Source organism: Terrapene carolina, unplaced genomic scaffold (genome assembly GCF_002925995.2).
Source record: "Terrapene carolina triunguis isolate 2854851 unplaced genomic scaffold, T_m_triunguis-2.0 Scaffold233, whole genome shotgun sequence".
Taxonomy (NCBI): Eukaryota; Metazoa; Chordata; order Testudines; family Emydidae; genus Terrapene; species Terrapene triunguis.
This window is the reverse complement of record NW_020664584.1, coordinates 11,883,565-11,908,661: the sequence shown is the minus strand read 5'-3', so window position 1 is coordinate 11,908,661 and position 25,097 is coordinate 11,883,565. Positions and strand designations below refer to the sequence as shown.

The 25,097-nt window shown below is 40.7% G+C and overlaps 1 protein-coding gene across 2 annotated transcripts in view; it reads right to left on the bottom strand.

Moving 5' to 3' along the window:
• The window catches only part of RBM39 (RNA binding motif protein 39), a 49,195-nt gene that overhangs the window by 5,744 nt on the left and 18,354 nt on the right, over positions 1–25,097 (bottom strand). The window contains exons 4-15 of one of the 2 annotated variants that reach the window (XM_024209926.1): positions 22,944–23,138; positions 21,704–21,769; positions 21,545–21,598; positions 19,418–19,535; positions 18,556–18,708; positions 17,694–17,831; positions 14,576–14,641; positions 13,152–13,356; positions 12,915–12,992; positions 9,516–9,548; positions 7,535–7,610; positions 7,292–7,397 (exon numbers count right to left, since the gene is read on the bottom strand). In XM_024209926.1, coding sequence (XP_024065694.1) covers positions 7,292–7,397; positions 7,535–7,610; positions 9,516–9,548; positions 12,915–12,992; positions 13,152–13,356; positions 14,576–14,641; positions 17,694–17,831; positions 18,556–18,708; positions 19,418–19,535; positions 21,545–21,598; positions 21,704–21,769; positions 22,944–23,138 — 1,288 coding nt within the window. The remainder of the gene's footprint in view (positions 1–7,291; positions 7,398–7,534; positions 7,611–9,515; positions 9,549–12,914; positions 12,993–13,151; positions 13,357–14,575; positions 14,642–17,693; positions 17,832–18,555; positions 18,709–19,417; positions 19,536–21,544; positions 21,599–21,703; positions 21,770–22,943; positions 23,139–25,097) is intronic. The other variant, XM_024209927.1, reaches the window with a different exon arrangement.

Sequence of the window (25,097 nt, the reverse complement as noted above, 5' to 3'; positions counted from 1 at the left end):
AGCCGGGTCCATCATCACACGTGGCAACAGCGAGAGCGCTTGTTATTCTCCGGGCACCGGGAGCTGAGAGGGCATTGACTGCGCCATCAGCCTGGGTCCCCTACTGCTCCCTGGAGTCGGTGGCAGGTCCCTTAGGGGGGTAGTACTCGCCAGGGCAAAGCCCCCTGGAGGCTCCAATGCGGGTGGGCGGGCGGGCCAAGCAGGGTCCTTTGCCCAACGCCTCTTGATCTGGCTTGTTCAGTGTCAAGTCCCTCTTCTTGGGCACTGGCGAAGGCGAAGAGTGCCTGGAAGAGCCAGGTGATGGAGGTGCGCTACATGCCGAAGCCAAAGCACTGGGTGCTGCGTCCGGCCATGGCGGCTTCAAGGCTGTGCAAGTTCGGCCTCTATGAAGAGGACCCTCAAGCGAATGTTGCGTTCTTTCTGTGTCCTGGGACAAAAGTTCTTACAGATGCGACACTTCTCTTTTAAGTGGGATTCCCCATGGCACTTCAAACAGCTGCCGTGCAGGTCAGAGCAGGGCTTAAAATTCAGAGACCTGAGCATGCCCCGCCTGGGGCAAAGTCCCCGCTGGGCTCCTAACTAACTACAACCCTTTACTTACTAAACTATTATAAACAAACTATTTACAACTATAGTGCAGAGATCAAGTAGGAGAAAAACTGCATGAGCGGTAAGAAGGAACGGAGAGGGCATAGGGCCGGCGGCGCCTGATATACCAATGCACTCCAGAGAGTGCCACAGCCGACCCTATGGATACTACTAAGGCAAAAGTCTCTGACACCTGTGCATGTGGGTGCGCATACACCTAAAATGGAATTGACATGAGTAAGCACTCGAAGAAGAATGTTAATTGCTAATTCAGAACTAGCACAAAATAAAAGCTAAAATAATTGATGCTGTTCATTGTAGACATGCACTACCAGACTATAACACCTCTTCAGCATGAAGATACAGTAACTCCCAAAGAAGGATCGAGACCAGGCAGTACTCAAAGCAACAGGAAGTAGCATATAACAATACACTAGCTGTGGCCTTTGCATAAAGCTTTTTACTTCAATTTTTTAAAAAGTTGCCTAACCCTTTTCAGGTACTTCTCGGAGTACACCGTTTAAGAGCCAGACAACCCCTGCTTCAGGATAATCACTAAGTTCTACAAATTACTTTCAAGGATAATGCTTTAAGTTAACCTGTGGGGATGTTCTGTTGGTTTAAAACAATAATAAGTTCACGGAGGATTAGCTAATAGCCATTGATGGACCTAAGATTTTCAGGGACACAATCCTACGATCTGGGTGTCCCTAAACCTCTGATTCCCAGAAGCTGGGTGTGGACAACAGGGGATGGATCACTCAGTAATTGCCCTGTTCTATTCATTCCCTCTGAAAAATCTGGCACCAGCTGCAGTCAGAAGACAGGATACTGGGCTAGATGGACCACTACTCTGACCCAGTATGGCCACTGTGTTCTTATATAAGTACATGGTTGAATTTTCACCCACAGCTCCTAATCACATCAGAGCTTCATGGGAGCTCAGTGCCTCGAAAAGTGAGGCTGCTAATACAAGTACTTCCTCACAGATGTAGGTGCCTAATTTTAGACTGGCAAAAAATGGGGATGAAAGACTAGGGAGAAGTGCAAGGGTCCTAGGAAGGCTTTGGAGGTGGGGTGAATAGGGTAGACTAGAGTCTTATTTGCATTAACCATGGATGAAGTTTTCTACGTATAAAATTACACACTAGTCCAGCTAATATCCAAAAAAGTACAATACTTAAAAAAAAAAAAAAAAAAAAAAACGTAAAAAACCCAGTGCTGGAAAGTCTGGAAACAAACAGATAAGGGATCCCAGTCAGTTCTCTGCTGCCATATAATCTATTCTACATAGCTGAGGTCATCAACTTGTGGCCTGGGGCCCGGAGCCAGCTTGCCAAAACATTTTATTTGGCCTGTCCACAGGCAGGGTCGCAGTCCCAGAATTATTATTTTGTTTTAAGAGCTGGTTACTGAGGACACTGTTTTAGTGAAGCTGCTCATGCCTCAGACTGTTCTACTTGGCTCCACTTTCCTAACACAGACTCCAACTCCACCCCACCCCACCCAGCTCCAGTTACTGCATTCCCATCAGCTGATTATTTGGGAGCTGACAGCCAATCAGCTTCTGGCCAAACCTCCACCCCAGCAGTAGCAGGGCACACCTCCGCCAACGGGAGGAAGAAACCAGAGCTGGGTGGCATGAGACAAAACCAGAGCCTGTGTCAATGGGGAACAGAGCAGGAGCCCATAAGCTCAGATGCAATGACACTCATTGGCATAACCACCTCGGTCATTCACATAGGGGAAGGTCACCACTCTACGACACCCAGCTCTGGTTACTGCCTTGCCATTGGCTCCCAGCTCTCACAGCCAAATTGTGGACGATCTCCCTCCACCCTCAGCCTTGGGCAGGGCACAGCTCTGCCAGTAGAGAGTTAACCAGAGCTGGGTGGCTTAATGGCAGAGTGCCTTCACTGCTGACATGATGGATGAATGGATGGGCCAAATTTGAGAATCATAGAATATCAGGGTTGAAAGGGACCTCAGGAGGTCATCTAGTCCAACCCCCTGCTCAAGCAGGACCAATCCCCAGACAGATTTTTTTGCCCCAGATCCCTAAATGGCCCCCTTAAGGATTGAACTCACAACCCTGGGTTTAGCAGGCCAATGCTCAAACCACTAAGCTATCCCTCCCCACATGCGACACAGCATGTGGGCTCTGCCTCTCACGGTGGAGCCCGTGACTACTACAGAGTGGAGGCAAAGTCTGGGAGCAGCAGAGAAAAAAAAAATGTTAAGAGTTTTTTATTTTCTATTATTTTTATTTATTAAACCCCAACTCTTCTGTACACTGGAAGAAAGGTTAGTGAAATATTTATGTTTAAACTTTTTGGATTTAAGAGTGCTATAAGGGGCTGTTACATTTAAGAACATTTCAGTTTTACACTCTTAATACGTGGTTTATTGTAGGTTAACATGCTGTATTGTACCAAATGCAATATTTGTTATGCAATATTAGCCTCTTAAAAAGACGTATGGCCTGTCAAAGGGTTTAGTGGATTTAAAGCTGCCCATTCCTACTACATATGTTTATACCATGCTCCTCACCACAGTATCTGAGTGACTAATCAAGGCCGTGTTTATTCCTTGACTGCATAATGCATATATTAAACACCAGAAGAGATTATTATGATAATCTGACCACCTGCATAACACAAGCCAGAGAATCTCATCTAATTCAACTCTAACCACCACATGTGGAACTACAGCATATTTCGCAGGGAGATTTCAAAGGACAGAGAATCCACCATCTTCCTGGGTAGTTTGTTCCAATGGTTAATGATCTGCCTATAGCTGCTTCTTGCTTTCCAGCTTTCCCCACATGAGGGAGTTAATTTGATTACAATGCACTGGAGCCAAGCCACAGGAATCAGAGACAGAGTCTGGTAAACTAGGCTGCCTGGAGAACAATGCAGCAGTCCAAGGCCAGAAACCAGGAAAGAATATTCTGAGTGGGGCTAGACAATGACAGGAGCCAAAACCTGGGAAGAAGAGCTGGGCCATCTTGAGAACCTAAGGAAAACTCATCCTCAAAAATAAGCAATGGATTTTACATTGGAGTATTTTCATCTATGTGCCATAGCTGAGCGAGCATGGTTATGAAGGGTATTTCACGGTGACAGAATAAATTAGCACTATAATAGAATTTGGTCCTGTTGTGCTGCAGAGAACAAGAAAAGGAACATGATGGATACAGAAATGCCACGTAATAATCCAACAATAGAGAGATGTAATAATTTCATGAACACTATGTGACCTGGTCAGTGAGGTGAAATTACTGTATGGCTGTAGTGTAGCCTGTCTCTGTATTTGAACTACCTTTCCTAGCACACATAGGAAGGCATTTTAGTCTTGCCAAGGAAGTTGCCAGGCCACGTGAAACTTCACGGAGATTCTGACTTGATTGTCGGGTTTGGATTATAACTAAGTCTACATTTTAATCCCAGGTATTTTTAGTAAAAGACATGGACAGGTCACAGGCCGTAAACAAAAATTCACAGCCCTTGACCTGTCCATGACTTGTACTATATACCCCTTACTAAAACTTGTGGGGTGAAGGGTGCTCTGGGGGGCCCCATGGGTGAGAGCAGCGTGTGGCCCAGCACCCGTACTGCTGCTGGGGGGCAGGCAGGGCTTGCAGGCTCCCTACCCGGCTCTCGGAAGCAGCCGCTATGTCCCTGCGGGCCCTAGGCGGAGGTGCAGGCAGAGGGGCTCTGCGCACTGCCCCCGTCCCAAACGCCTGCTCTGCAGCTCCCATTGGCCGGGAACTGCAGCCAGTGGGAGTTGTGGGGGCGGTGCCTGCATGCGAAAGGAACATGCAGAGCCACCAGGCCAGGCCTCCATCTAGCTAAGCACCGCCCAGAGTCCTCACCCCTCCCACATACCAACCCGCTGCCTCAGCACTGAGCCCCCTCCCGCACCCAAACTCCTGCTGCTGGTGGTAGGGGAGGGGTGCGGTGGCCCGAGACTGCCACAGCAGCGGTCGGTGCAGCTGGCCTGAGGGCCGCCCAAGCTGCTCAGGCAGCCCCCAGGCCAGCCGCAACGGCCACTGCAGAAGTCACGGAGGTCCCAGAAAGTAATGAAATCCATGACTTCCGTGACAGACTCGCAGCCTTAATTATAGCAGATGGGATCCCAAACACTTCAGAATGACTCACTCCAACTACGCGGAAAGTCAGCACAAAGAATGCCAAATGTTAACCTACGGTACCAGTGGAACCACATGTTTTAGTTCTGTTACTGACTGAGACGGGAAGGGCTATGACTTTGGGCATATGTAGATTACCCGTGGCAAGACAGAGGACTCATTTGCAACACTGCCATCAAAGACCAGTAGTTTGGGAATGGGACTACTTAGTGCCTGCTGTGGAGCATGAGGGGATTGGATTGAGTCTTGACCCTGGGGTGTTGCATATAGGCTCGCACAAAAATAGAACAGCCTCAATTCGATACCCTCATGTGCCAGAACCAAGACAAGTGAGCACATAGGTGGTTATCCCATGTGCTGGGGAGCGTGAGCTACATATCAACTTGGGCTTCAGCATGTGGGATAATTACCTATGTGCTGATTTCCCTCAGTGCTGGCCACAATGCTTTCTTCTTGGCATTGCGGAGTTTGCAATCTTGGAACCTGAGGATGTAATGTTGCTATCTCTGGTCTGGGAGGCAAGAGGTCCTGGGGAACTATGGTGCTGTTTTCTTTTTTCCCCTCTCAGTATAGAGTGCCTCAGAATCAAATCCGAGACTGTATTTGGCCCAAGCTATCAAGGCCTTCTCAACACTGTATTCCATCTTCCTTACATCTGAAAGTTTGAAAGTGAGGCTACGGAATTGGGCCAGACTCCAGACCCATTTTGGAAGATTACAGGGCTTCCGCCATCAGGACGGAATGGAATCTAAACTCATGCTTTTTTCTCAGAGCTTGAATCCCAAACGGGGAGAAAAAAGAAGCCCAGCTGATGACCTTCACCCAAACAATTCAAGCATGGGCCATGGAGGATCTGAAACAGGACAATCTTTGAATCCCACACCATTAAGTAAGCTAAATTAGTGACTAAACTAAATGGTAAAAGCTTTTCAAATTAAGATGTCAAAAAGCAAAGGAATTTTATTTTTTATTGCCACTTCCAGTTTCAGCAACTGGAAGTAAGATGCAGGCGTCCACATCCCTTTACATAGTCTCACATAGCTTGAGGCAATGGGGGAGGAGGGTCCTCCTAAGGGTGGCCTTTCTCAGAGGGTTCTAGCTTGTGATCTGTGCAGTAATATCCGCAAGAACAGCAACCTGTGATGAATACTCAGTTCACATTTCCCTAGAAGTCTTTGTTTTAAGCTGTCTGCAAAGTCAGGCAGACCCCACTGCATCAGTTCACATTCTGTTCACTTTGGAATATTCTTCTTCACAGTGGTAAGGGCAGGTTTTTTTTGAAGGTGATAGTTTGAATTCTGGAATGCAATTCCATGGTAAGGGTGAGGTTCCATCCCAAATTCCAAGGCATTCTGGAGTTCATGGTAGCAACACATATGAAATAGATCCCATGAACAGGAAATAGTAAGATTTGGTAGGAAGTATAAATCTGGTGAGGTGAGAGTAATTAACAACAAATTGGTTGCAGGATCTAATTTTCCTGCTTTATATCTCCAAACTATTTTTTTTTTTTTTGAGGCTGCAGAATTTTGTTTCCCCTTACCTGCCAAAAGCTTTTCCTTGACTCTACTGAAACAATCACTGATAACAAAGTTGTTGTGTTTGGGGATAAAGTGCACACTACTGCCTTTTAAACCCCCTCCTCCAAAGTTATTCAGTAACATCTGAGTAGACTTCCCCTCACCCTACCTGACAGCAGCCTCACTGGCATATAAGGGTACAAAAATTATGGAGTGTCCTGCACTAATATCAGCTACATTAACCCAGGCTGTTTCACTGACATAATTCAGTTCAGCTTTAAATTACGTTGTTAGAATCCAACTAGATTTTAGGTTATGCTTGGAGCTGTCCAGTCACTATCTTCAATAACGTTTCTCCTCCTCCAAAAAGGAGCAGAGATTGGTTGAATAGTCAGCCAACATCCCCATATCAAGGGAAGGGTTTTTCAAGCAACAAATGAACCCCATAGCACTTATGTAGAGAGAACATCCTGCCCTAGGGAGAAGGCATTAGCCCACTGTTTCCATATAGAAGGCACATCATCCCCAATGGTTTACCAGCCAGGGACACACTGGGCCATCCCACAGTCCACAAAGGAGACAACAGTTTCTGTATTGCTAAAGAATTTTACACCGTGGTGTTAGTGTATTTTTCAGGTAGATTACAGACTGGAGTATGCTATTCAATGAACTCTCAATAAATATCACCAGTCTGAAACAAACTAAAGCTACCCGGTAGAAGGGTTCTCATTACAGCCCAAATATGCATTTCTGCAATATTTTAATTTGACTGTTTTGTAGATCCACAAGAACATGGTAAACTCTGAGTGAGAAGTCTTGTAGCTACAGAAAATTGTCCATCGACTTATAAAAGTAGATAATTAAAATAATTGCTGGAGTGACTCTTGCTCAACTGCATTCAGCAATTCAGAAGATTTTTTTTAAATTAAGACATTTCTATTCACGTCAACACAATTCTAACACTTGCAAAACAGCTGACAGTGACAACTTGAAAAGAGGTTCTAAAATTTCTTTAGTACCTCTCAAGACGTACCTGAGCTGAATTTTTGTCTACATAAATGTGGATAACTCCTCCATGTTTGTTACATTCCTCAATAACATCATCCTTAATTTCTGTATCCCAGCCAGCTTCTTCTTCACTGCAAAAGGAAAAATTCAAAAGTGAGAACTTGGAACAAAAACAAGACCACACCTATAAAAAACTAATGTTCACACTAACCCCACTGAAGTCAGAAACAAATGTGTAATAAATGGAAATAGACAGCAGGTAACTTACGTTTGAGGGTTAAACATATTGGAAAGCTGGAAGCACTGTGTTGCAAGTGGTTGTACAGAAGCAGCTGCAGCCAGAACTATTTAAAGAGAAAGCGACAAGTTTTTCTGTCATGGAAGAAAAAAGTCTTTTACATAAAATTAAATTTATAAGTAAGGCTTTTTCTGTCTGTACTTCAAAGTCATAGAACCACAAGACTGGAAGGGACCTCAAAAAGTCACCAAGTCCAGTCCAGTCCCCTGCACTTTGGCAGGACCAACTAAACATAGAACATCCCTGACAGATGTTTGTCCAACCTGTTTTTATCATATTCAGTTACAACATTAATATTTTTAATCAGATGCAGAAATCAAAGGCATAGAGAAGTGAAGTTACATGCCTAAGATTAGACAAGAAATCTATGGCAGAACTGGAAATAGAATTCACTATGTTCAGAACCATAGTTCTTGATAAACTGCCCCCACAAAACCAAAAACAACTTACTCTTACCTGATGGTAAGAGATTTGTTAAAATCATTCTTGGGAGCCACTCTGATTAACGTACCTAGACAAACTTGGAACCCAGACATACCTACTCCCAGCCTTGTGCTTTAACTAAAAGACCAACACTTCTGAATATAATTGTAATTACTACACCGACTTACAAGAAATCAAAACAAAGTGTCTGAAGGAGATGCAGTTAACTTGAAACCAATCAATTTCAAAACCTGAGTTAAAAGTAGATTCTTGTACTATACTTTCAAGCCTTCCCAGATAATTTCTTGTTTCAATCAAGCATTTTCCTATATTTAATGAATCTCCCCCTCTGAGGTATTATAGGAAACAGCAAGTAAAAAGCTTAGACAGCAATAAGATTTTTTTTTTTAACCTGATTGGAATTCACTGACATTTGATGTATGTTAGAACACAGAAAATGCAGCGTGCCACTGGAATGCATGCGAAAGACAGAATCTCAGAACTGTCCCACTTAAAAACCAGTGCAGTTTAGAACTATTAAAATCTACGCCTAAATTCAGTTATTCATGATTATATTAACCAATTTAAACAAAAACAGAAGTAACCGTGTATCTTTGAAAAGCTTTGCCTGTCCCAAGCATTCCAACAGGGAACTGCACACCCTGCAGCTCAATTTTAAGTAGAAGAGACAGTCTAATGTCTAAACCAAATGGCAGCTCCATATGGAGACAACAGCATCAGTCACACTTATGGTGATAATGGAACCATGGACAGGCAATAACATACTCTGAAAATTCATTAATATATTTAACTAGTTATACTGTAGCAAAAATACAAAATTTGCAGTAGGATAGACAGGGTTAAATAGCAGTTTAGAAAGCTTTTCTGAATAATGAAAAGGGAGGATATTAACATTTTACCTGTAAGTTACTGAATGTTACAGTACTGTGCTAGGAATGGTTATGTCACAGCTTGAATAAAACTGAGCGATCAGTAGACTTTCAGTGTGGCTGACTTATAACAGCCAATTAAATAATTGCCCCATTATAAGTTGCTATTTTAAGTTAATTGAAATTTACATTTTATTCAACGTAAAAAGGAATAAAGAGTTCAGGTTATCACGCTGAGGCACAACTCCCTTTCTAGGTCTGTAGAAGTTTTCAGATAAATAGTGGGGTTTTGTGACTTGCCCAAAGTCATAATACATTCAAGACTAATCTGGGAATAGAACCCAGGATTCCTAACTCCCAGTTCCCTTATTTAACCACTCCCTCTAAGATAAATAGCTAGAAAAAAAAATAATTAAATACAGTTTGACAAGAGTTCTCTCTCTTAATAGTGCAAGATTTAGGGGGTGTCAGGAATACTAGGGTTAAGTGTTAGCTTTCTAAAGGCCCTATAGATACCAATAAAACAGCATTTCTGGGGTGCTGGAAGAACTTTCTACACAGATGTAAAGTGCTTCTGGTGCAAAGAACCCACACTTGCAAACTCATTTGCCAACAGTTCATGTTAAATCCAACCATACCTTCATTCTGCTGGGTAAGTCTGGTTTGCAAATCTAAAGAAAAGAATGTATAGAAAATTAAATAAAAGAACACTAAACACTAGATCTTAACTGCCCACCTAAATCTAGGTTGGACAAGATCTTTATGCAGATACACAACACACCCACTCTCCTTCTTTATACTTCTTCAGATAGGAGAATAAAGATAGCTTCGTTCCTTCTAATTTATCACATGGGAGGTGCTCAGATATTAATGATTGTGAGGGCCTATAGCTACCTAGATAAATATTCTCCAAAGTAGTAGTATTCAATTAATGGAGAGGAAGACGAACATGAAACTTCTCTCTTTGGTCCACACTCTTGCTTTACCATAATCTGTTCTACTTAGCCTCTTGATAAAGTACAATTTGGACACCAAAGTAATAGAGAGAGCAGTTTTAACAAGCATTAAATACAAACTATTTCTGTACTAATAGTTTTATCTTCATTAGCTGAAATCTTCAATGTAATTTAACAATAGAGGTTATCGATTTTCATTTAAAAAAATACAAACAGAAGTTTCAGCTAGCAACCTTTTCCTGTAACAGAAGTCAATGCTGAAATATTACTTTAGTGCTTTCCAAGTTCAAAATAGTTTGAAAATATCTAAGTAAGCATCAAGGCGTAGTTATCCATTTTACAAATGGGGGAAATGAGGCAGAGACAACGTGACTTTAAGCATCACTAAGGAGCACAATGTCATTGCCAGGATTAAATTTGATGTTAAATGTTCGCCTCTTTAAATCAGTAGGAATGGTAAACTGTGGGCTGCAAGTGACGTAAATATAACTTCCAGCTTTCTTCCTCGTGCCCAGATCTTCCATTAATTCACACAAAGCACACACGGGGAATTGTCATACTTTAAATGCATGAGAACGCACATTTCAGAGAAGGGTGCATGAAATCTCAGATTTTGTTTTATTTTGTTGACTAGTCAGACACTTGACTATTTCCTCATGGGACAGTTTTTGTACACCTCTAATTATTTATGTCCAGTATCTGAAACTGGTCTATTGCGATAGGTGTTTGGGAATAGGTGATCAGAACTCAAAGTGGTCTAGGAGAGCGATTTATGACCAGCATTTTCTGGATTAATTTGCTCTTCCAACCTATAACCAGACAGTGCACTCATTTCCTCTATACTCTGCCCTCATCGATACAGATATTCACTATAGGCCCATATACGGATTAGTCTCACTTTTATGTACAAAAAATGTATTAGAGTTAGACTGAGTAGTTTTAAGGATGCGTGTGTATTGTAGCTGGCTTTATGTTGAAAGTGCAAAGAGGTTTTAAGAGGTGAGGCATCCAAGTGTGTAGTTATGACACTTGTGTGAATGAAGGCTGCTTTACCTGAGTTTTAGCGATTTCATTCATTGGAAATGCAATGGAACAACTTTTTTTTTTTTTTTTTAAGTAAAAAAACCCCAAGAAATTCCCAGGTTTCTAAATAAATATAGATCAGTGAAGATCTTCACATGACAACTATCAGGATTGATCTGTACTATTCCTTCCCATGTCCTAGTGTCCACTGCAAAGTCCCAATCCCTTTGTGATCCCTCGCACAGCTTCTCACTGCACTGGCATCCCTTCACAATGTCCCCTGCATCACAAACAAGTTACTTGCCCAAAGCCCCAATGAAGATTAGGTCCTCGTTGGTGCTGGAAGCTGTACACACCCCACTTAGGAGACCATCCAAAGGACACAAACAGACAAAGGATTGAGGGATAGAGTATTATGCAAGTAAGTGAACATGGCAATTGGCAGTTTTGTTATGTTTTTTGCTTTTTTAATATAACTATTTTAATGGTGACAGATTGGGTGGGGAAAAAACTGGAATGGAGATAAGAGTAAGGGAATAGAAAAAGTAAGGGAAATGGACAGTCACAGTTCCTCATCTGCTTAGCCACGATCAGCAGCCAGGGTTTTCTAGGTATCACAGCCAAAGTGCGTCTTGAGGAGGAGAGAGTTGAAGGGTGATATAGTAGTAGCTCTTATCTGGGAGTCTTCCCCATGCACAAGGAGCTATTTGGGAAAAAGCACACAGATGTTTGATGGAAAAACTCACTGGATGGTAAAAGGCAGGAATGTAGATGAAATAAAGGCAGATGTCACCACTGCTGTAAGTTGCTAGATCAGTTAGGTAGGGCAAAACGAAGTTGTGAAGAATCTTAAAGATAAAGAAAAGTGCATGTATAATGTGGAGTTGAAAGGGGAAGACAGTGGAGGGTCCTGAAGAAAGCTGATGTGGCCAGATTAATGAGTCAGAAAGATGACCTCAGCAACGTTTTGCATGGATTTTTCAAGGGTAAAGTTGTAGTAGTCAATGCTAGACAAGAGGAGGTTGCAAATGTCAAGATATAAGAAAGAAGCATGTGGTTGAGAGATTTACATGCACAAATGGAGAAGACGGTTGGATCTTTGACGCGTAATACACAAGAAACTAGATTTAATCACGACTTGCATGTGCAAACCCAGAGGTCAGTCGAAGACATTCAGGTTACAGACTTGAGAAGGTGGCACGATGGTATGATTGTACACCATGAGAGAGATCAACAGCTCAGTTTGGGACTTGCTGACTTTAAACCCTGCAACTGACATCCATAAACAGGAAATGTCAAAGCATGACTATGGTAATTCCACATTAATAGGATACTACTGATCAGTGCCTAATAGCACAAAAAAAGTTGTTTCTCCACTCCTCTCAGGAATTTTGTATTGGAGAGAAGCAATGAGGACTCAGATTGTTAAGAATTATCTAATCCATTGGTTCTCAAACTAGGGCCGCCACTTGTTCAGGGAAAGCCCCTGGCGGGGCGGGCCGGTTTGTTTACCTGCCATGTCCGCAGGTTCGGCCGATCGTGGCTCCCACTGGCCGCGGTTTGCCACTCCAGGCCAATGGGGGCTGCAGGAAGCGTCACGGGCCGAGGGATGTGCTGGCTACCTTTCCCGCAGCCATTGGCCTGGAGCAGCGAACTGCGGCCAGTGGGAGCCGCGATCGGCCAAACCTGCGGACGCGGCAGGTAAACAAACCAGCCCGGCCTGCCAGTGGCTTTCCCTGAACAAGCGGACCGGCTTTGAGAACCACTGATCTAATCTGTACAATGCAATAGTAAACGTATTACAGTATATTTGCAAAACACAGCGCAAATTGAACCACGTCAAAATAAATGAAGAATACTTCGTGATACGTCATCCTTATTTATGTTTGTTTGCTTGTAGATTTACAGAGTTCAATCATTCACCATGACTGGGAGCCCTGCTGTGAACTACTACAGTTCAAATGTTAAGTCACAAGATATAAAATATTTTCACCTCCCCTGAAGCTATAAACATGCTAAAAATAACATGCCAAAATAAATGGATTATCAAATTCTTACCTGCCACAGCACCAAATGCTAAAGATCCACTCATCTGCAGAGCCTGTTGTGCAGCTGGGGGAATCTGCAAACCAGTACCTGTAACAGAAAGTACTAGTCTGAGTTCTTCACTTGGTAAGTGGTCTAGGAATAGAAAGCTTAAGAAATCTTAGCGTTCTCAAACATTAAAGGAAGTGAAATACTTCCTACTAAGTTAACTCCAATATTTTTGCACGTAATCTATATTACCACACTTACCCTCTGCAAGTCTTGCCATCAACTGTAGACGACCAGTTGTTCCCAAGTCAATTCCAGTCCTTTCCAGTTCATCACTGTCCAAAAATGAACTAGCACTGGAAGCATCAGTGCGTTCTGTTACATGACCTACTTTCATTGGTCTGCCAGCTAGCTCAAATCCATTTAGTTGTTCCAAGGCTTTTTTGGCACACTCTGAATCTGAGAACTGTAGAATTATATATGGTCAGTGTCTAGCAAAGTTCACAAGGTACTTTCTATCAAATGTATTATTTGTAAGAATATATATCTGAGATGCCTTTAACTTTAAAGAAGCAACTTATGAGTTTTTTGTTGGACAGAGGTCAGGAAGCACAGCAAACCCTGTTAATTACTAAACAGTATAATATTCAGCTCTGAATATTTACTTCTGTATATCTATTCAATTTTTAATGCTCATCTTGTGTTCTAGGCATCTATTCCACGAATTAAAAATTCCAACATAAATCAAGGCCATAGCTTCAGCTTTCCTCCAGTGAGCTGTTTCAGGACTATGATGAAGTCATTTTTCTTGGGTCTTGCCCTTGTCTTGTGATCTCAATTACTGTAGCATGCTTTACATGTAGTTATGGGCCAATCAAAGCTTCAGGCAGTGCAGCATGCAGCTGCATGTCTACTTAGTCAGGTGTTAGCCACAGCATGCACATATAACAGTTACACAATTGTGGTGATTCCCACCATTTGTTTCCATGAACAATAAAATCCATAAACTTGGCTAACAGCTGAGAGTTCTTCCTTCCACTATATATTAGTGTGTCATTTTAAACGCTGGATCTTAGTTCCCAGTTTTGAACATCTGGGCCTGGCTAGAAGCTGCTCTCCTCCAAAAGCCCTAGCCTCTGCCATTTGATTCTTCTGACAAAACCCAAGTCTGATGACCTTCAGGACTTTGCGCATGGCCTATTTCCACTCAAGCTTTTCCTTGAAGGGGTGGTAATATAGCTTACTGGGGTATTTGGTAATACTGGTCATGTGTGAGGTTTTTTTGTTTTAATTATTCATCTGTGATCGCCACAGAGACCACCAATCCAGGATTGGCAGGCAGACTAAAGAGACATAGCTGCATGCCCCAAATGTTGGGATGGTCTAAAGTGAATAAAGTATTTCTAATATACAGAGTCATCTGTGTTGCTGTAAGAGTGCTTTAAGGAGCTGCAACACAAAGAGCTAGCTCATCCTTGGAGAAAAGCAATCTGGTTACACAAAGCTCTTTTTTGTTTAAATCACATAGAAGCCATTTGAAGAAGTCTTCTAATCTCAGTTTAAATCCCTGACTCTGAGCAGTTTGTTTCTGCCCGGGCTCTGAAATGCCCATGTTCAATCAGTTGGATTTTGGGTTACCGACCTAACCCACAACTCTGCTAACTTATTACAAGTCAAAATCTTACCGTAATAAATCCATATCCTTTGGAGCGTCCAGTTTCACTATCCATCATCAGCTGAATGCTTTCAATCTAAAAAATAAAAAAAAACAAAACAAAAAAAAAAACAGACTATCACACATTACATCCCATAAAGACAAATGAGCAGTTCAATTTAGCCTTCTCCCACGCAAGTTTTTTGAATACATCGCAAGATATCCAACAATACAAGAACATAAAACAGCTGGAATAAACACATGGTCCATAATGGAGCTTAAAAACTGTTGCTGGAAGTTTTACCAGCTCTGCCTTTTTCAGTAAAAAAGTGTCTACATTAGCATAAAGGTAACTTGCAATTTACTAAAAGTGAGACATGCAGGGTCCTCTGTTGAGTGCACCAAACAGCCTCAGGTATGTTCAATTTATTCTTTATGGATTATTTTAGGCTCCTCAGCCAGCCAATGACTTCCACTCAGATGTGACCTCTTAGCACAGGGGTTCTCAAACTGGGGGTCGTGACCCCTCAGGCGGTCGCAAGCTGTCAGCCTCCATCCGAAACCCCGCTTCACCTCCAGCATTTATAATAGTGTTAAATATTTTAAAAAGTGTTTTTAATTTATAAGGGGGGGAGGGTCTCCCTCTGAGGTTTGCTGTGTGAAAGGGATCACCACTACAAAAGTTTGAGAACCACTGTCTTAGCACATACTATGATAGCACATCCATCATCAATTGCTGATTGTTAAATCAACTCAGATACAAGCAATTGCAATTTTGTACAATGTATCAAATTATAAAATCACGTGAGAGTCTAGTCAGAGCCAACTAAAAAAAGAAGTATAAACATTGGAAGTCTTATATCTTTGCCTGCTGCTATTTTGGGCAGTGAACAGAATTTCACAAGTTACTGAATTTTTTTGGGGAAAAAAAGCTGCAACCATAAAGTATTAGATGGTTATGCATACGTTGGGGGAGGGGGGGGGGGGGAGAAAGTATAAAGGAGATGATTTTAAAAACCATATCTAAATCTACATTCCATTTTCTTAAGGCTTTCTTGAAGACTTCAACCCTATCCCCTCCTGGCCTATACTATTCCTCTTACCAAAGCTTGATCGGGATAAAACAGCATGGATTCAAACACAATTAACAATTTCTTGCAGTTCTCTAAGGATATTCTTTTAGCATGGCTGTAACTTAAAGGAATATATGTACTCAGATTTTATTTAATAGGCATCTGACCAGATATGACAGAAGTTAAGGGGTAAAGTGTCCCACCAAGTAGTAAATACAGGCAGTACACAAAAATGATTTTTGAGAAGCCAGATACACAGAAATGGAAGTAGGTTGCAAATTACATTCATTTGGTCTTTTTTTTAAAAAATACAGCACTCAGACTGTACTAGATTATTGCAGACATCTCTAAGAATCCTTATACACATGCCCATCTGTAACTTTAATTTGTGTGTACAAAGGGACACATTTTAACAGTTTCATTATATATTCCATGCATAGTTAGCTTAGTGTTAACCAAAGATTTAGTCCATATTTGTACATTACAAGGAGTTTAACTATAAAGGTATGGTTATGAACTAGTATGCAATGAAAATAAGACTTTTTTTGCCCAGAGTACCCATAATTTCAAATTCTGTATTTCAAATTCTATATTTTACTTGTTAATTTCAATAATTTGTTTACATTTCATTTACTCAGCATTAGCAAGAACCTTTCCTAGAAAGGGTTATTTTGTTATAAGGGTTGCTATTACAAAAACTACTCTGAAGAGATATGTTCAATTTGAAATAGTCAATTCAAAAGAGCGTGAAGTCTCATTTATTACACCTCCCTTGGAATTTCTGCCATGGTCTGTTTTAGGATCACATAAAAGGAAGCCTGGCTGATAGCTGGCGAGACACACGTGATCAAAGGTGAGTTTATGGTGGGAGAGACTAAAGCATGTTTGTACTACAAGAGGAAGGATCAGAGGAGAAAGGTGAGAGTAGGGATGAAAATGGTGGCAAGGAAGATCAGGAGACAGGACGAGAGCTGGAAGCGGTAACAGGAGGAGATCTCAGAAAAGGCAGGAGAAGTAAATGGAAGTGAGAGGAGGTCCCATTAGATTTCTAAGATTTTCTTTTGGAAGAAGTCAGCAAGATCCAGAGCAGAGAGGTAGAGGTAGAAAGGAGCAGGAAGTGGAGAAGAGGGTTTAAGGAGGGAGAGGAAAGTGGCAAAAAGCCATCCAGGGTTACCCGGACAGATACCTGATTTGGGGGGGGAGAGAGAGAAAGAGAGAGGATCATAGACTGTTGGTCACAAATAAGATTCTCTGGTTGAGATAAAGCTTGGGCTTAGTATGACTTCTGCTGGTATTTGATTTTGTTGGACATGTATCTTACTGGAGGTTTACGTAGTGAAAAGTTGTATCTTTTCCTTTTAGGGGAGAGCACACGACTCTTGGGGCCAGGATGAAGGATACAAATGGAGCCCAAGACTACATCATTCAAGCTGTTAGCTGCAACACAGAAAGCATCAGAAGAAGTTTATGTATACAGCTTTTAGAAACTCTGGAGTAGGTGGCTGACTGGATATTCGTGAGCTACTGAATGGCTTGTTTGGTATGTGCAGGAGATAGATTGTTGCAACAATTTGAGATTCCACAGCTCAAAGGATCTTCCTGACTACCTCCTCAACCTCATGATCCAAAGGGTCACAAAGGAAAACATTTGCCTCAAAAGGGGAGGCAATCATAAGATCTGATAAACCATAGCTAGTTTTTAAGCACACAGAATTCCTTAAACATTAAAATGTGTCACCTAATCTTAGCTTGACAGGTTAGTCCCTGAATTCTCAGCTCTCCACATCACACCTACCTGTTCAATAAAAATGGTTGAGTATTATTGAAAATATCTTAATTTTAATACAAAATCCCTTATTTGTTTTCAGATGTAATCAGAATATTTAACCCCTACTGGATTCATAAACACCCACATACATACGAGAACAGGAAGAGAAAATTTTTGTAGATTTGTGGAATTTATATTCAATCAGGATGCTCTTTCAGTCCTTTGCATTTATTATAGGAAACAGGATCTAAAATAAGAGTAATTGCAAGGTGCACTTCATAACACCTCTGCCATCAATAAGAACTCACCCGACCAAATGGTTCAAAGATTCCACGAAGCATATCTTCAGTTATATTGAAGTGTAATGACCCTACATACAGTCTCATGGGCCCAGCACTGCCTTTCTGTAGGTTATTGGCCATTGCTGCTGCTCTGTTTTTCTCTGCCTAGGGAAAACAAAATTTCCATTGTCTGTAAGAGCCTAAGTAAAAAAATCTACTAAACCTAGTAAACGCACTAAAAAGTACAAGCTCTATAACTCCCAGTAAAAATGGCTTGAATGCAGCATTTAATAACTTAAATGCTATGAAAAGTTCATGCTCTTGATTAGAATTATGCAATTAGAAATATGCTTCAAATGGAATGAATGAATTGATGTAGATTACTGGTTTCTCTAGTGAATAGAATGCAGTTTGCTTGTTAAATATGCATGACTTATACAATAGTACATATCCTATATGTAGAAGTCAGTTAACATTCCCCTTCTTAGCCTTAATTCCCTCATCTACCATCTACATTTCATTCTGTATTGATTTGTCTAGTTTTATTTAGACTCAGTTTTCTGTGCCTGGCAATATTTATTAAAACTGAAGCAACCACTTCAGTTAAGGTTACAGAAATGTTTCAATTGTAACTCAATTTTCAGCTACTCAATCATGAATGAAACAAGAATGGCGTTCAGCCATCCCGTAACAATATTAGTACAACTTCTGCGTAAATATGGAGAAATCAATTTTGAAATGGAATATGTGCATCTATGCAAATTAAGTAAGTCTCACTGAAATCAATGGTGCTTCAAGGATGTGTATATTACCTCTTGGTCAAGCAGCATATGCTGCAGTATAAATGTTACATAATTCTATGACTAGTATACAACCAACCACAACTTACTTGCGATGCTTGTACTATGATTGGTACTCCCAGAACACGCTGTCCAGTTAGTCCTATTGCCAGCGGCACTGAACTAACATCAACAAATTCTACATAAGCAATTCCCTTGGAACGTCTTGAATTTCTATCAGAGATCATCCGCACATCACGAACCTACAAGAATGAAAATTTCAGGTTTATCATTAATCTCTATTTAGTGCAATTAACGTTTATATAGTTACTAAGGGACTTCATGAATATGTACATGAAGTTAGCTATTGTTTGACTCAATACAAGATGCTTAACGATTTCTTAACGGTGTAATAACTCTATAGACTAGATACACAGTCACACTACCTTCTAAACCAACACATCCTGAAAAATTAGCTTCATTAAAGTGATTTTTTGACTGACAATTTTGACATAAAACTGAAGGTAGTAGGGGAAAAGGGTTGTAGATTCCAGTTTGTCAAAATTGTTGCATCACTACAAAATTTTCTAACAGCTCACCAGAACAGCTACCATATTAAAAAGGGACCTAAACTTAGAATTCCATCTTATGCTGCAGACCCACATGCAAAGATAACATCTTACTTTTTATTGCAACAATACACGGAGGACCTAATCAGAATTACTTCCATTGCATTGGTCACTGGACAAATGTATGACAAAGGTAAGTCCCATGAGTTGAAGCTTTGATTTTGCAAACCAGTCCGGACATAAAACTCCTGACTAAATATGAATTCCATGTGTAGAGGGCCTGCAATAGGAGGCTGCAAGGAGCTATCTACTTACAATTTTGCAGAGGGCTTCGATATTGGAAAAGCCACTGATACTGCACACAAACAATATTTATATGTTCATTTAACCCACCCTCAATTACCTTTCCTACAGTAGAGAAAAATTCTTCCAAGTCTCTTGGCCGAATTCTTGCAGCCAACTGCATACAGAACACTGTTCGAGCATCTCTCTCTTCAGGGGTCAAATTATCAATTGGCTCTCTGCAAAACAAGGAGAAACTCGGTTCTGATTTAAGGCAACTGACAGTTTGAGCAAATGCAGAATTTGTCATTTATGCCTGACAAAAAGTCAAAACATCTACATAACTTTTTTTAAAGATATGTGCAAAATTTAAAAAGAGAACCTAAAGGTAGTCCTTTAAATTGATATTCACAAGTAGTAGCACACAAGTATCCCCACTAACTTTAAAGGGAGGTGCTTAGCACTTTGTTAATAAACAAGTGGCCTTTTTTTTTTTTTTTAAGTTTATATTGCAGAACTGCCTAGAGGACTCAACCACATCAAGGCCCCATTGTGATAGGTACTGCATAAACACTGTAAACTCTTTGGGGCAGGGTCTGTCATTTTACTATATAAAACACAATATGCAAAAGACAGAAGATAAGTGTGGGGAGTGAAGAAATAGGTAACAAAATAGGATATTTCATCACAGACTGTTCATTTCTTAAGACAGGTAGAAGCAATAATCACAACATCTAGGGACCTAATTTTATGCAATTATTTTTAAACACATGCAAGTGACTACAGCCAAGATCCCAGAGAATAAGAGTCCTAGCTGGCTGTGTGGCCATTTTACACAAGTACACTGACTATCAGTGGGTACGTCTATACTTACCTCCGGGTCCGCGGTAAGCAATCGATCTTCTGGGATCGATTTATCGCGTCTTGTCTAGATGCGATAAATCGATCCCGGAAGTGCTTGCCGTCGACGCCGGTACTCCTGCTCCGCGAGAGGAGTACGCGGAGTCGACGGGGGAGCCTGCCTGCGGCGTGTGGACCCACGGTAAGTTCGAACTAACATACTTTGACTTCAGCTACGTTATTCACATAGCTGAAGTTGCGTATCTTAGTTCGAAGTGGGGGGTTAGTGTGGACCAGCCCAACGTTGTATCAGTCAGTAATGCCAACATGTCCATATGCAGAAAGTCCCCAATGCTTAAACTTGGTCAATTGACATTTTAGTTTCAGCATTTGTTACTACCAACAATTTTAAAAATCCAAAAGATACAAAGAGTAGAAGTTCTAACAAAACAATCAAGTAAACTGCTAACTGAATAATTACCATATAATTGAATAATTACTGTAGTTTCTTGCCCTAGCAGTACTGTTCTAGTAGCAGGGAATGTGTCAAAGTGCAGTGTGAGTTAGGGCTGCACCACTTCTTTTATTTAAAAATAAAAACTTGGATTTTGAAGAATATGACTATGCCATATAGGCCTCATATACATTATATGGGGCAGATCCAGCCCAGATCATGGGTGTTTGACACCCATGTATTAATCTGACTTTCCACACTGGAGTTGAACTATCAGTAACACATCCAGTGAAACTAAGGGGTGTGGAATTTAGGATTTGACACCACAGGGTGTAAGAAAAGAAATATTTAGGCTAAGTATGAGGAAAACCTTCCCGACAGTGAGATATGTTAGACTGGGAAACAGTCACTCAGTTTCATTGTGTTACATGCAATGTAACATACTGTAGAGAAAAATCACACACTTGCAAGTGATGGACTGGATGACCAAAGTAGTATTTTTCCATCTCAGCTTTTATGATTCTATAAATGAGACTCATGAGAAAAAATGAGCCAATTTCAACTGGGTAAACTATAACCTAATTCAAATAATTTTAAATATGAAAAGCAAGGCAAGATTCATGCATAACAATTTTGCAACAGTGAACAAGGTGTTTACAGTAGCTGTGAATTTATTAAATGTCATGGATATTCCTTCACCAGAAAAACAATACAGATTCCCCCTGCGCCCCCAAGCCCTCCCTTCCATCCCAAGCGGCATGGATACCTATACTGATCAGACAGATTTGGAAACTGGCAATCCTAAAACTAGCTTGCACAGAAAGTAATTGTGCAGTTCAAGATGCAGTAGCACAGAAAGTAATTGTGCAGTTCAAGATGCAGCAGCATCTCACATGGCATTCAGCATAACAAGACTAATTACAAGTTAAGAAATAGGAATGTGAAAATAGCTACCTAACAGGGCTCTTGTCTTTTCTGAATGGACTTTTGCTTCTGGAGCGCCGTCTGCTGTAAACATTAAAAAATATTTACTAGATCATCAAAAAAAGTACAAAGTAGCTTAATTTTTAGCACTGACACTTAACTAGCCACAAAAATAGAAAATTCAGAAACCTTAATTTGATGCTGTGAGGCAGACCAATCTTCCCTCTGATAGCACTGTTGAATTTTGGACCAGAACTAAGGTAAAAACAAAGAAGAGCTTGTTATAAATCCAGTACATGACGAGAAAATATAGTATCCTGCCAAACTAATGCTTACTGACATCCCTGTTTTTTAACTGCTATATGGGCAAAAATACAGTCCAAGACAAGTAGTGTTACCTCAAGAATATTAGTTTGACACAAATTATAAGAAAAGGTTATTTGTTCATTCCAGGGATCCTCTATTTTCCTATACTTATTTTAATACTATTTCTCATATACATATATGTAATCAGAGGCTTTAAAACACATTAAGCGCAACTGTGAGCCAACCTCTTAAATAAACGTCTCTTGTTAACTAAAGGTATTGTCATCTACCATTAGCTACACCTTGCCACCAAGTGGCAATGATGCAGCTCAGGCAGAATGCCATCATTCACAAAGATCACAGCTAAACTCAAAAACTGATTAGAAATAAACTTTGAAAAAAATATGCTCCATTGCTTGCAAACAGCTTTTTCATGTAACAAGTAGTCCTTAGCTACCAACTAGGTATCTTCCTTCTGGAATAGTTTTGTCCATTTTTTTCTACATACCTCTGTTTACTTCCTGCTTTGTGCACCAGCATCAGCGATGTCAGCAAAGCTCTGGGAATACAGTTTGTTAGTTAACGCCTGATGCAAGTTTGTTAGTTAACGCCTGATGCAAGCCCAGCAGGAAGAGGGTAGTTCATATTTTTTGTGGATCCCATAAAAGTTTATTCTTTAGAAGCAATAGACCTAAGAACCTGCACCCTACTGGAAACTATCATCCAGTTTTTTAAGTGTTAAACCTTCAACTTGACCTGGTTTAACTACTACTAAGTGTCTTTTACTAGGACTTGAATAGATAATTTCCTTTCATCCTAATCCTAACTAAAGTTATATTCTGACTTTATGCTACTTGTTTTTCTATCAATTTTTAGTTCAATTTAATCAAAGTATAGGTTATTTGCTTGTAGTTTAGGATAAAAACAAAATTACTAAAGTAGTAACTGAAACATATTACATTATTTCCATTGTTCTCCTTACTGCCTTGTAAAACTGCAACATTACTTTGAACAAGTGTTCAAAGTAAAAAGTAAACGGACTAGTTTAGAAAGTACATAGTTCAGTTTAAGCCTTTACCATATTGATGTGAACCATGCTCAATTGTACATTAAAATAACCTACTATGGGCTTCTATAGCGGCCTCTGAATCTACGTTCTCTACTTCTAGAGCGGCTACGTCTGCGTTCTTTGCTTCTGCTGCGTTTCCTTTCCCGACTTTTGCTCTTTTTCCTCTCGCGATCACGGCTTCGTTTGCGCTCTTTACTTTTGCTCCTCTTCCTCTCATGACTGCGACTTCTGCTCTTGCTTTTTTTTCTCCTAAGAAAATACAACTTATGTTACAGATGTAAAGAAACTTCAATGTTGGCTTCTGCCATTATGCATTAACTTTCCTCATCTAATTAGTCAGTCTTCTCTCTAACAATGTACTAATTTTATTTCCACAATCTGTAATGCCAGACACTAACATACGAACAGTGCTTAAATCAGTTTTTATATGCTTGATCAGCCATTACCAAAAGAGATCAATTTAGAACTCTTAAAATTTGAGCATGAATGCTCCCTGGTTTCAAGCTCTCATCTTTTGGCTTTGTAAATATTAAAAAATACTAGGTAGTGGGGCTGAATGTAAAATAGTACATATTAAATTCAACACATCAATTACTATGTTGTAAAAGTATTTACAATGAGCATCCAAGCTTTCAACATCTGCTAAGATGAAGAGAGTCAAGTGGGGCTGACTTTTCATAGTAAAAATAAGACAAAGGACAATTACCTTTTTTTTTTTTTATCCCTGACAGATAGACATCTTGGAATTTTGCAGCATTACTGTAACAGCAATAACATGCAAACTGTCTTCAGTTCCTATTAACTACAGAATTCCAGAAGAGCTGTTTAAATTTCACAAGGATGAAACTGTTCATTGCTTATATACTAAAATAGTAGTTACTTTTCTAAAAGACAATCATTGTACACAGAGCCCCAAACAAATATAGCTGGACCGAAAGGAGCGGAACAGTAAGTCTGCCACACAATTTGATCCTTTCCATGTGTTTGGCTACCCCTCTCCACTCCCCCCAAAAAAGCAAAAACTTAAGAGGCATCAGGAGCTGAAGACTGTCCTACTGTCTCCACAACAAACAGAACACTTCACAAAGTGATCACACTATATCTGACCTATCAGTCATCTTCAGAGGAAACCTGCAGAGATGAGCCTGGGAGGTTAAACTCATAACTTTCCTAGACAATAAAAATCAGACTGAATAGACACACTGGATTTATGGCTTATTACAACAATCTATAACCCACTAACAACCTCCCCTTCATATTCTCCCCTTAAGACTGAAGGGGGATTAATGGGCCGCTTCACATTGAATGGTCCCTTGAAATGTGTTAACTACTGATGCTAAACCAATCTGTCCCACCTTACGTTTAGCTGTGACACTATGATTATGTTTCCCTGGCATGAAAAAGAGCTCTATGTAAACTTCTCTCTCTCGCCAACAGAAGTTGGTCCAATAAAATATATTACCTCACCTACCCTGTCTCTCTAATAACCTGGGATCGACACAGCTACAACACTGTAAATAAAAGATGTGGCATTTTTAAGGGACACCAATCAACTAAAACAAAAAAAACACCTCTCAAACTTTGGTCTGATTTTTTTTTTAAACTTGTAAAAGTAAAAGTAACATCAGACTTCAAAAATATTCTTTGTTACGGAAGAGCTTTCTGTTAGGGCTGTTGATTAATCACAGTTAACTCAAGCGATTAACTCAAAAAAGTTAATTGCGATTAATCGCAGTTTTAATCACACAGCTTAACAATAGAATACCAATTGAAATGTATTGTATATACTCGATCATAAGCCGGTTTGTTCATAAGCCAAACCCCCAAGATGGATAAGTAAAAATGGAAATTTTTTACAACCCGTTCATAAACTGACCCTATAATTCAGGGGTCAGCAAACTTTGGCTCCCGGGCCATCAGGATAAGCCGCTGGCAGGTCAAGATAGTTTGTTTACCTCGCGTAATCAAAGCGTCCCAGCGCACCAGCTGCTTACCCTGACGGGGCAGGACAGCAACTGGTGGGGAAATTTTTGTGGGGGGAGACAAGCTGGGGCTCAGGGGAGTAACCCCTATGACCACCTCCGTGACCCCACCCCTAGCCCGGGACCCCCACATTCTCCCCATCCCATCCCACCTTATCTGGGAAGGATGTCTCTGGCCTGGCCGCAGCCTGCTCCGGCGGGCCAGACCGGGCGGCACGGCCGCAGC